The 13,351-nt window shown below is 34.4% G+C and overlaps 1 protein-coding gene across 1 annotated transcript in view; it reads right to left on the bottom strand.

Moving 5' to 3' along the window:
- The window catches only part of DNAH5 (dynein axonemal heavy chain 5), a 436,545-nt gene that overhangs the window by 202,804 nt on the left and 220,390 nt on the right, over positions 1 to 13,351 (bottom strand). The window contains exons 22-27 of the mRNA XM_069101431.1: positions 12,463 to 12,596; positions 6,378 to 6,579; positions 5,472 to 5,707; positions 3,322 to 3,540; positions 2,368 to 2,430; positions 1,715 to 1,953 (exon numbers count right to left, since the gene is read on the bottom strand). Of these exons, the coding sequence (XP_068957532.1) occupies positions 1,715 to 1,953; positions 2,368 to 2,430; positions 3,322 to 3,540; positions 5,472 to 5,707; positions 6,378 to 6,579; positions 12,463 to 12,596 (1,093 nt within the window). The remainder of the gene's footprint in view (positions 1 to 1,714; positions 1,954 to 2,367; positions 2,431 to 3,321; positions 3,541 to 5,471; positions 5,708 to 6,377; positions 6,580 to 12,462; positions 12,597 to 13,351) is intronic.

The following is a 13,351-nucleotide window of genomic DNA, read 5'->3' as shown; positions in this document are numbered from 1 at the left end:
TAGAACATTGTTCCTATGGAATTAGTTGTCCTAATCACTTTGTTTCACCTAATGCCTTTTCAAAGAACAGATTATAACTTTAGGGAGTCCTTATATGTATAACATATGCACTAATGTGGCTCTATTATAACAAAGGTGGCATTACATTACCAAGACTTTATGCTACAGAGGACCGGTCTTCATAGAAGGAAACCCAGATAATGGTTGGAATGACTTTTTTCAAGGAATTATTTTAGAAAGATAATAGGACCTTGTACACACAAATATACCAAGTAGTATGAAATGGATACTATGCCCCAGTCCCATCCCAAAATCCATATGAGGCAGTATGTTATAATTAACTCCCTAACAATTAGAAGTATCAAAAAATAAATTCAGTGAGATTACTTGATAGGGATGACATAGAAGAGATCCTATTCAGGCATGGCCTGGATTAGATGACCTCTGATGCCCCTTCCAAATCTAACATTTGCACTTTCTATGTCCCAGGGTAGTTGTTAAGAAATTGTTTTATAAACTTTGAACAGTATAAAATTTATCTAACAGCATGCCTTAACAATTTAAAATATAGATAGGGAGTTACACAGTACAATGGGCAAAGTGGCAGGCCTGGATTTAAGAAGATCTGAATTCAAATTAGGCCTCAGCTACTTGCTAGCTGTGTGACCCTGGGAAAGTCATTTAACCTGTTTACCTCTGTTTCCTCAACTGCAAAATGAGGTTAATAATAGCAACTACCTCCTAACATTGTTGCAAGGATTAAATGAGTTAATTTTTGTAAAGTTCTTAGCACAGGGCTTGGCACAGAAAAAGTGATTAATAACTGCCTGTTCTATCCACGACAAGTGATAAAAGGTGGATGGTATGTTTAAATACTATACTGAAACCTCTTTTCAATCTCTTTAGATTGCTCAAAGTCAAAATGAAAGGTAATGAGATTTAAAGGGGAGTATTAATTAAGTTTAATCCTATAAAATGATAGGCCCTCAAGGAACAAAGAATACTTTATGGTATTGATTTTAAGTTATGATTTAAGTTATGATTTATATTGAGAGTACTCTTGACTATAAGCTTCCCCATTTTCATTTCCTCTCTTTCTCTGATTACTAATCAAATTAATAGTACCAACGTCTCTGGAAGATGTTAATTGACTTCCCTATTGTTCACCTCAATATATGTGTATGTGTGTATATATATATACCATATGTATATATGTACACATACATACACACATATATAGACACATATGTGTATGTCTATATATGATGTTTCCTCCACTACTAGAAAATATTTGCCTTTTGTATACTATTTAAGTGATTGTTAGCATTTAACAAATGCCTATTCATCCATCCTTATAACATTCTAAAATATGCAGGAGAATCTTTAAATTCTTATTGTGTTAACATTTTTTTACAGGGATTTCTAATATTTGATAATTTTATTTAAATTGAGACAGAGCATTGAAAAATAATTGACATTTCATTCAAGTTTAAAAGATTTGCTTATATATCACCATTCATGTGGAGACAATGAAAGAAATACTATTTGATGATTGTTTTGACAACGGTGCAATACAAAATGCTTCTCAAAAATCTGGGATTAAAAAAAAGATGAAGAAAAAAATAAAAATGATTTAAGAAGAAAGGCATTAAAGTTTAAGAAGTCTGAGCTAAACTACAGGTATGTTACATACATACCTTTTGCGATTCCTCACCTGTTCTGGAATTCTAGAAGGTCACTGTTTATTTTCTCAGTATTCACTTCCGACCAAAGCATATCATAATATCCATTGATGGTGTTAATGACACTGTTGTACAAGCTGTAGATTTTCTGGAGGAGATTAAGCTGCTTCTTTATCTCAAGGAGCTGAGGATACTGAGTCACAGGAAGCCCAAAAAGCTCTTCTCCACCCGTGTAAGTGACATACTTACGAAATATATTGTCAAATCGGGTCTAACAAAAATATAAGTGAAAAACTGTAAATGATTTCCAGGGAGGATTTAAAAAAAACTTATTGCATACTTAAAATAATACATTAGTTAACAAATACATCATTGGCCACATATATCTCTACATTTAATTGTTAACTGCCCCAAAAATCACACTTAACCATATTTTCACATAATTAATTATTTATATTTGCTTATTCATGAGATTATCAATAAAAATATCATCTCTACTTTTCTAATTACTGACAATGTAAAATTATAACAAGATATATGTATAATATTACCCAGATGAATACATGTACAATATTAGGAAGTCTTTTACTTCTATTTCTTGGTTTAAAAAAATAGAGTACAATTGAAAAGGCTGTGATGTGATAGGTTTCTTTTTTTCTACCACTATGACCATGAGAAATATTACCTGAAATATAATAAGTCTATCACTGGCTTCCTGAGGCTCTAGACCAGCGGCCATGGGACCATTCTGAAACAAAAGTTAAGATAAATAGCTAATAATGTATGCTATTTACATAAGAAAATGTCAAGCTTTAGAAGGAGCCTTGGTTTCACTTAGTACTTTTCTATACTTTCAATTTTTATTTTAAGAAACATAAGATTTGGATCATGCTTTCAGTAAAAGGAATAAAATTGTCACTATTACTTTACTTTAGAAAGCTTAAGTTTCAAGGGGTACCTACTGCCTCTTTTCTGGGAAATGATCTTTGCCAAACCAATGGGAAGGGAAAGGGGAAAGACATTAACTATTCTGTTGTTTTTTCCTTCTTTGGAAAAAGACAAATATGGTTTTGTACTGAGAAATGAAGACAACGGAACATCACAAGCTCTTGTTTCTGCATGGCCCTAAAACATTCATCATTTTTTCCAACACATCACTCATAAACTCTGTAGATTAGCCCAGTGTCAACTAGGAGTCAAAAATATTAAACTCTGCTCCACAGTGATATTCATTGGTACTTGAATATCACTGAAGGTACAGGGAAAGAAGGGACTGACATAGGACAGAATGTTCAATTTTATTAAAGGAAACACTGCTACCAAAAATTTTTGAAAATAATTTTGGGAAAACTCTCCAATGTCTTCTATGACCTAAGTGATATTAGGCAGACAGTACATTGAAATTCTGTAGTAAAACTAATTTTTAATCCCTTTAGACTGCTCAAGGTCAAAATAAAAAGAAATAAATTTATGGAAGAATATTAATTAAGTCTAATGCTAAAAATATTATAGGACTTTAAGGCAGAAAGAATCCTTTATGGCATAGATTTTAAGACTCATTATTTTAAAACAGCAATCCTTTTTTAAAAAATTATCTCCTTTTCCTTATAAATACATACATAGAAAATTAGTTTAGTACCATGTCATAGTCTGAATAGAACTGATTACAATCTTCAACAAAGGCTTCTACAGTACTAATAAGTTCTCTCCTAAAATTTGGCTGCAATGTGAATAATTCATGCTGAACTTCACTTGATCGGGCCAAAATCTTCTCCCAAGTATAACGCAAAGTGTCAACTTTTTCTATTTCCTCCTTTGCCACCAAGAGTCCATATTTGTTAAGCAGAGCATAGGATTCCTACAGATCAAAAAAGTAATGTATCAAGTTGGTACATAAATTCAAGCATAAAAACATTTCCTTAATAAAATTATAATAGGAAGAAATTATACCAAGAAATAGTAAACTTGAAACCACTTAACCATTAAGAGAAACAGACAAAATATGTAACTAGGTCCTTCTCTTGCTACCAAATTCAAAGTCAACAGGAAAAGAAAAAGAAAAAGATGCAAGTATGTGAATATAACATGTCTGGGGGAGGGGAGAGGAAAAGGGACACTTGCAGGCAAAGGAGGAATCATCTAGGAGCTACCTAAGCATCTTGGGATTTGCAGTTCAATGCCCTGGGAAAAACTGGAATTCACTGAGGCTCAATTTCATGGCCACTCATTGGCAGATTTAAAGAGCAGCTGGAGATTCAAGGGCTGAGAGACATAATGGAGAAGGTATATAGCTAGGCAGATTCTGCTGAAGCACACCTTAATGAGAGTGTTATGTTATAAGGTGCCTAAGGATATCTCTCAGTATTTACTCCAGGGCTGAATACCTAGTGCAGCAGACTTGTCCACCTCCACAGATCACAGAATGTGGACTTAGCCTGGTGAATGCCCATTTGTTTTAGAACTATGGAAAACCCTAGAATTTTTTCTCTCTCCATCTCCCCTCTCCCTACTCCAACTGGGTTCACCTGGTGTCTGTTGCTTATTTCTTTACCATGCTTAATGTGTTGTTTATTTTGTTTCCTTTCACTGCACCAAAAATTATGATGATTAATGAAATGTTGTGTATGACCTAATTATACAGTGGTAGCTAACAAAGGGGATTAGTGGAGGGAAAACAGAGGGGCTACCTGGAATCTACACATAAAGAAATATTAGATCAGAAGAGTTAAATTTGTTCTAGTAACCAGAAATTACACTGATATTAAATTCCTACAATAACCAGTATTAAGTATTGGTAATTTTTTAAACTCTACAAATTTGCAGGGGCATCCCAGTGGATTCAGGCAATGCCTATGGCAAAAAACACAAGTTTATCTCTAATCTCTAGAGGGTTGATCTACTTTGACCTAGGGTGGTTTGGGCAGTTTGAACTGTTCAAGGAATGGCTAGGGAGAAAAAATGAGTACTAGAGAAGAAACTCTCATCCCTGAGCCAGCCCTACACTCAGGCACAGGTGTGGTCTGAGGAAAATCAGCCCTTCCCCATTTCTGGTGGGGGAAAGGAATAGTGACAGTTTTCAAGTTCTGCCTTCTACAGCACCATCTAGAGTTTATACAATAAAAATCTTTTGCCATTTAGCTCATACTCCAAGGCATGCCATGTCTCATGAGATTCTCTAGTCCATTTTAGAGATTTATGCTATTGATTGTTTCAGGGTTTGAGGGAACTGAGGAAAAGGAAAATCAGAAATCTCTTTCAGGATACTTCCTCAAAGTAGAATTCGGGAATTGTGAGCACCCATCCTGGTCATCAGGGGAATTCAATAATGCAGTTGACAACTTGGTGATAAGTATAATATCACTAAATTATATGATATTTGCAATTTTTAAGGCATACACACACACACACATACCCATAGCTATTATCTTCATATGCCTAAAAACAACTGTAGAAAAGTAATATCTTTTATTAGCAGGAATTATAAACTATCATGTTTGTTGGAATAACGCTTATTTTTTATTAAAGACTTAATTGTCATCTAATTTAAGGAAAATTATTTTTATTACTTAAAAGTATATAAATTAATCTATATTTAACTACTGAGTTACTACTACTAAACATAGTTCCCCCTCATACTATTTATGAGTCTTATGCCCTTTTTCTTCATAAGCATAAAAAGGGGCAATTTCTATCTATTTCAGGTCAAATTAGCCCAAAACTCTTGAGAATCAAATAAATGTCTGCTGTGGACATACTAATAACAAAAGTACTCTTATTCTTGTTAGTTACCTCAATAGGGCCAACTTGAAAATCTATGGGAATTTGCTGTTCTCTGATTTCTTTAAGTGCAGCCATTGCTATCCTGATATCATCCAAGTCTTTAATCTGACGATTTAATTTTTTATTGAGCTCTTCAACAAAAGTAAAAACATTCTCCATCTCACTTTTATATTTTTTGTTACAATGACGGCCTATGTCAACCATCCAGGCCTTGGTTTCTGCAGTCAATGCCATCTTCAGGTCAGCTATAAAATATAAGATTCACAATATATTTTGGAAAAGGTACAACAGCAATTGCCAAATATAGCCACAAAAGCCTATTTAATTTATACTCATACACTTAATATTTACAAAAACTTTTCCCTTCTTTCTCCTTTTTTCTCTTCAGTGTCCTACTGATACCCCAAAATATATGGAAGTATACTAGGTTTATACCTTTTAGTTTTCTTGCTCTCAGAAATTCAGACAAAAAGATTTCCCTCCTTTAAAATTATTTGTTTATATATGTTTATAATACTTGTCCTTATAAGGACCTGAAGCACATTGTCAAATACTAAAAACTATACATCAAATATCATTGCCCTTGGAGATACACCTCCAAGGTTTTTTATGTCTTTATTTTTGAAAAAGCTCAATTTTAATACCAAATACATTAGATGTGCTCCTTTCTCTAAATAAGCATTCATTTTCAGTGCAAAGCAGCAAAGCATTCATTATATCTCTACACATTCTCAAATAGCTGATTGTGTATAAGAGGAATAAATAAAACCTACAAAATAGACCCTTTGCTTGAGTTTCATAAAAGAAAAGTCAATCTTTAAGAAAACCCGAGCTCTCAGAAATAGTTATCTAAAGATGAAGAGATAAAAAATATTTGTTGAATTTCTATGAATACCTAAAAGAAAATTTACCTACCTGTGTATAATGCAATAGCTCCTACACAGATATATTCAGGCTCAGCATTAATTTCCTGCTCTAAGTCTCGGAAATAGAGGATCTGAGATTCAAATTCAGAAAGTGAGGGCTTTTTGCTTAAAAATTCCATAATAGTGTCTTCTTTCTCCTTTTGCCATATATGATGGTAACGTTTGAAACAATCTAGAGATGAAATAACTTCCTGGAATAGGAAGAAACAAAAAAAAGGAAACATATTTATTATGTGCCTACTGTGTTCCAAGTTCTGTGCTAAATACCTTAAAACTATTACCTTGCTTGATCTTCATAACATAGCTGGAAGGTCAGTTTTATTATCCCCATTTTACAGTTGAGGCTAATAGAGATTAAGTTACTTGCTCATAGTCAGGCAATCCCTGTGGTAAAACACACAAGTTTATCTCTAGTGTCTGAAGGAAGGTTTGAACTCAGGTCTTTCAAATTTTAGGCCCAGTGCTCTAAGCCATAGGACACCTAATTGCCTCTAAGCAGCAAAGGTCACAATAAATTCATATTATAGGAGGATAATGATAATAATAATTAACATGTATGTGGCATTTACTATGTGCCAGGTATTGTGCTAAGTACTTTATAATTCTTAAATCCTTTGATTTCCACAGCAACACTGGGAAGTATGTGCTATTATTATCCCTATTTTACACATAAGAAAACTGAAGTAAACAGTTAAGGTTAAGGGACTTGCACCAGGTCATAAAGCTTTTCAATGTCTGAGGCTGAATTTGAACTCAGGTCATCCATCATATTATAGTATGAAATAGGAACAAGAAGATATAATTGATATCTCTGCTAATAAATAATGACTTATTTTTCAGATAATTTGAAACATGTCCTTAATTTCAGACTAATGAAAAACATTTATTGCATATCTTTGCCAAGAAAACCCCAAAATGGGGGGTTTTGTGGTGTGGCAGAATGAACATTAAAGGGAAGCTACATCCTGAATTCAAATCCAGTCTCAGACAGTTATTAGCATTGTGACCCTGAGCTATTAATTCACTTAATCCTGCTTGCTTCAGTTCCTCATTTATAAAATAAGCTGGAGAATGAAATGGCAAACCACTACAGTATAAACCCCACATGGGGCCATAGAGAGTCAGGACTGAACAACCGAGTAATAATAAATAATAACAGCATGAACATTAGACTGGGAAGCAAGAGCACTAGTTTTAATTTTAACTCTTTGTGCCCAGTATCCTCAACTGTAAAATTAGAGCGTTCTACTAGATTGAATTTAATTCAGTTAAACACCTAGGAAGGAAGCAATAATACAGAACCTGTTCTCAAAGACCCTAAAAATTCACAATGGGGAGCATAATTTAACAAAAAGTTTTGATAAAAGGAGAACATAATAGTTTTATCAAAAAAATAATAGTCTAGGCAAAGTACTAAGAGAAATATGAAAGGAGAGATATCACTTTTGAGTTGGAGGAATGGGGAATTCTCAAGAAGGACTAACACCCAAGTTAGGCACCAAAAGAAGAAAGGGCTTCAACCTGAAGAGGGTTTCCCTAACAGAGCATCTTTCTACCCACCCTCAAGTTGTTTTCTGTCACCTAACAATATGAATTAGCTTTCCCTAAAAATGAGACAAAACCATTAGTTCTACCTTCCTTGATGCAGCTTCTTGGTCCCCTAAGGCATTAAATATTGTTATTTTTGTTCTTTGTTCTTGAAGAAGACTAAGACTTCAGGAAGATGATGCCATGACTTGCAAGTGAATTGGAATTAAGTGAGGGAGGACTATACAAGGTCACCAGCTTCACTTTCTCCTCCAGATTCATCTGGTTCCAGTGGCAATAAATAGAACAGGACAACTGGAGATGGACCCCAAGGCATTAAATAGTACCAGTCACAAAGAACCTTAACCTCCCAGCCTTGGAGGATATCTAAGTCACTCAAATAATCATGTCCTACCCTAATATCATGTTAACATTAGACTGTAAGCTCCTTGAGGGCAGGGACTCTTTTTTGCAATTTTTTTTTTATCTCCAGCACTTAGTACCTATCATGTAAAAAGCACTTAATAAATGTTGATTGATTGATACTAATCTAATGTTTCCAATAGGAAGCAACTGAGGCCCCATCACCAAGGCTAAAGATAAGCTCCACTGTGTTCTTATTAAATATCCTTACTGTGCCAGGGCAAAATAAATCTCTTTTTTTGTTAATTGTTTAATGACTTATGAGTGCCTCTTTTCATCCTACATCAAACCAGAATTAAGAAAGGGTTGGCATTAGGCCTGCCTCTTCATGTTGGGGGTAGGGGAAAAGGAGAGTCATGGAGAGGAGAGAAAAACTTCATCGTGTCTAATGTCTGTGCCAACTCCAATACACTATGACTATTGATATTCAAAATTCAGCAGATATGGTCATGAGTTTGTACTAAGATAATGATACACTTAAAGAATAGATTTACACAAAAATGTGTTGATAAAATTATTTTTATAAAAGTTCAAGTCTTTTTTCATTTGTTTGTATAATTTTAGAAAAAGTAAATCCATCATGAAAAGTGCTTTGAGATGTAATTTTTAAAATTTGAGAAAGCAGCAAAGCTTCATCTCCCACATACCAAACAAACAATAACTTTCTGATAAAATATTAGCAATAACTCTCAAAATGAACCAAATACAATAAACTTAAATTGGCTTCTGGAAGTGTTAGTGGGTTTGGTATTCCCACTGCAAGTGTCCTGAATGAGGCAGAAATGTTCTTTAGCATTCACTAGGTGATGATGATGGTGATGATGATGATAGCAATGATGATAAAAGTTCATATTGATATAGTTTTAAATTTGATAAAGAACTTAACTCACAACAACCCTGTGAAGTAAGTAATACTAAAGTTATCCCCATTTTACTTATATTTAAATTAATGCTCAGCCAGTTCAAATCTCTCACTGCACAGATAGTAAGTGAATAGAGCCAAATCAAATCAAGGTTTCCTAAGTTCTGATCCAATGCTATTTACCTTAAACTGACTCTCATTGATATTTTCTACCCTTTAAAAATAGTTGATTTGCCTGATGAGGTACCATACATACATGAGTCTATGGGATGCACTATTCTGGCTTTTGTACTACACAGATATTATTCACTGGCAATGAAATTTGATCAAATCCCTCCTCTTGCCCTGCTGCTTAGCTTGTGGTAAGCACTAAATTCACTCATTTTTCATTTTTAATCTGTAGAGTCAGTTTTTTGAAAGTTAAAAGGTAAGGGATGAATATTGAAATTATGTGTCATTGCCAATCAGCTATTTAGGAAGCAGGCTGAGCACGCATCTCAGATACATTAGATTTGAGACCCTGGGCAGGTCACTTAACTTCCCTGAGCCTCAGTTTCCTCATCTGGAAAATGGTGATAATAATACTTGTAATAACCTATTTCGTAGAGTTATTTGGAAAGTACTTGTCAGTAGTTAAAGTTGCATTTAAAACAAGTTCTACTCATTAATGTTTACTTTGTGGAAGGCACATAACACTTGAGAAAGAATGGAATCAAGAGCAGATATGGCTTGGCTTTCAAGAGGAGAAGAGAAAAGATAGACAAGTTCACATACTATTCATGGGGCTGTGAAGTAAACAATTCTAGGAAATTATTTGGAACTACACAATAAAAATGACTAAGTAATCTGTATCCTTTGATTCAATCAGACTACCAGGCATATAAGCAAAGAAGGTCAAGTATAGGGAGGAAGCTCTGATTTTACCTCCTCCAACCTGTTCTGGGTACCTTTGCCAGACAAGTCTTCCATAAACATTGTTTGATCATCTCATATGATCATCTTTTCTCTCTAACTAAATTCCAAGTTCCTTAATCATGGAGATCCCTTCTAATGCTTCCACAGTTGACCATATTTCTCTGGCAAATTAACTTGAGTTGAAAGATATGTGCCAAAGGATTTATTGCAGTGCTTCTTGTGGTAACAAAAAATACAATAAATGGGGACCCATCTATTGTGTAATGACTGAAAAACTGTGGTAAATAGGTTTCAGGGAAAATGATTTTGCAGTAAGAAATAATAAGCATTGGAATGCAGGGAAATATAGGAAAACTTATATGAAGTGATGGAGAGTTGAACAAGCAGAACAAAGAAAATAACATACCAAATGACTACAGCAATGAAAATAAAAAGAATCATAAAAGGGAGCTAGACTATGAATAACTGTAATGGCCAAGCTGATACCTCCTTCTTCAAGGAAGGGAGAAGAAACTATGGGTAAAGACTTTTGCATAGACTATCAGAAATGGTCATAGGGCATTGATTGATTTTTATTAACTATTTTTTATTGTTTCAAGGGATGACTCAATATGGGAAAAGTTGAAGAAGTTTCCAGGAAGCAGCTCACAAAAATCTTGATACCTTTTTCTTCTCCACCATCACCTTCCCCTGTCACCAAGTCAGAAAGTATGGTTCTCAGTAAATGAATATCTTCTCAGAAATCACTTGTCATCCTTCTCACAAGGCAAGATTCAGAAGAAGGAAGATTCTAAGAAGGGAAAGCATTCCTGCTTCTGTAGTTAGAAGCATCTAGTTTAACTGCTATTATTTCTAACAAACTTTTGTTGTCCACCCTTTCACTCTTCTTTCATTATTATGTTATCTCCACCTTCCTTACATAAAAGATTCTTACATAAAACTTTACATAAAACATCCTATTTGATGTTATTTGTGGCAGTAGAGGTTTGGGAAGAACATCTGGGAAAACTGGGGACACAATCAGTCTTTTGAACAAAGAGCAGTGATGCAAAAGAGTACTAGTGATCCCCGATGGGGTGAAAATCCCAAATCTTGTGAATACTAGAGTATTCCATGGCCAGTTCAAGGTGATATCCCAAACTAATAAACAAAAAAAGATTTTTAACCTGAAGTAAATCAACAATTTCCTCAATTTAAAGAAGGCCATAGTATCATAGATCTAGATTTGGAAGGGACCTCAGGAACTATCAACTCCAATGTCCTCATTTTACATGCCAAAAAAAATAATAAACTTTTCTTAGCAAATTTTAATGTGCCCTGGATTAAGAAGGGGAAAGGGATGCCTTTTGAGGATTCCACCCCTTTATCTACCTCTCCTAATAGTACCCACTTATCAATAAGTAAAGACAGCTACAGAGTGAGAGGAGCCCCCCTTCATTCCCCTCTGATAGCACCTAAGTATCAATGACACTTTCTATTAAAACTGAAGGCCATCTTCCATAGAATTATTGCTAGTTTCTCTCAAAGAGACCAGTGTATGCAAAACTTATGTGCAAGAGACTGGGGGTGGCAAGTTCTTATTCTTATGATACTGTATATAAATGAAATCCTATTTCAACTGTAGAAAGGGAACTGATTGTTGGAAAAATAATAATTTTGTAAAGTGAAACATCCTTTGTGAGGAGGTAATGATCTGAATATGATTTTGCAGGCTAGAATTTTTGGTATAGCAGAGTTATTTAAAAGAATACATGTTTTGTGCTATTTTGTCATATCTACACTCTTAAGGATTATAGTTCAGGAGTCAATATATTAATAAGACCATAACCTTTTTGGATTGAGTATTGAAATTAGTTTATTCAGTCAAGGAGTATTTTTTAACACCTACCACATGCCTGGTTCTGTGCTAAGCACTATGGATACAAAGGAAGGGAAAAAAAGTCATTACTCTCAAGTAGCATTTCTCTCCCCCCTCTACCTCCTGAAATATCTAATTAGTTTCCTTCAAGCCTCAGCTCAAATTCTTTCACTTTCAATAGGGCTTTTCTGATTTCTTCAGTTGCTAAAGCCCCCTTTCTAAATTATTTTGTGTTTGTTTTGGATACATTGCTACTGTGAACGAGATGTTCCAAGCTATCTTTCCTCTCCTCGTACTGTCCTGCCACAAGTTCTTTAAGGCTTTTGTTCTGTCTCATTTTTGTATTTCTATATTTATCCAGGTCCTAGCATGGCTCCTGGCACACAGAGGGTATTTAATAAGTGTTAGTTGATTGAAAGGTTCAACCATCAGTCACCAAAGAGCTGTGTGGCTAAAGGAAATCTCAGAGGGCATATACTATTGACCCACCTTTTTGGTAGAGTTGATGATTGTGCTAAGCACAGAGACCAATTTAGCAATCTCTTTGTTGTCAGAAATACTCTTGTAATAGTTCTTACTTTGCACAGGAATTGGTAAATTGATGGATGCCATTTCAATGGTATCTAAAAGGGAAAAGTTTACAGTTACAATAAGATAAAGACCCAGCAAAAATCAGTTATAAGCACCTCTTTGGGTCATAACTAAAATAATAGTCTTTATGGTAATAATACTTCATGAATAATCTTTCTCTCTATAATATGACTGAAATCTGGGATTCCCTAAATATAGTAAAATCCTATCTTTCACAATTTTCACATTGTTGAAATATTAAGAAAGTATAAATCAAGGGAAATTAAAGTAATTAAAAGATAATTTCAACAATTCAACAAAAGCAACAAATGTTTCTAATTTTCTACTTTATGCAAAATATATTGCTAGACACTGAGGATACAAAAATGAAAAACAATATCCTTTCTACCTTCAAGGAGCTTACACTCTAATTAAGAAGATACAGGACATGAATGAATTTTATATGAGGTAGAGTATGATGGGGAAAAATGCTGTGCCAGACTTGGGGAAAGATAGATCACTTTCACCTAGAGAGAGAGGATATTTCATTGAAAACCAACAAATATGGGGCTGTGTGGAAGAGGAAATGGGAGGTAGAAGGAAAGGAAGTAGAAGCAAATTTATTCCAAACATGAGACAGAGCGCCCATTAGAAAAGGAAAGAGCAAAATGAAACAGCCATACAGAGAGCAGGCCACTTTGGCTGCAAAGTAGATGATAGGAAGAAGACTTGGGAATTTAAACTTTATTTAGTAAATGGGACTTTTGCTTTAAGGAGAATATGGTGCCAGTAGCATAGAGCAGGGACA

The sequence above is a fragment of the Petaurus breviceps genome, unplaced genomic scaffold, assembly GCF_028583685.1.
Source record: "Petaurus breviceps papuanus isolate PSGF00001 unplaced genomic scaffold, PetGlider_PUasm1.0 47, whole genome shotgun sequence".
NCBI classification, from domain to species: domain Eukaryota; kingdom Metazoa; phylum Chordata; class Mammalia; order Diprotodontia; family Petauridae; genus Petaurus; species Petaurus breviceps.
Note: the sequence above shows the minus strand (reverse complement) of the source record. Positions and strands in the feature narration are given on the sequence as shown.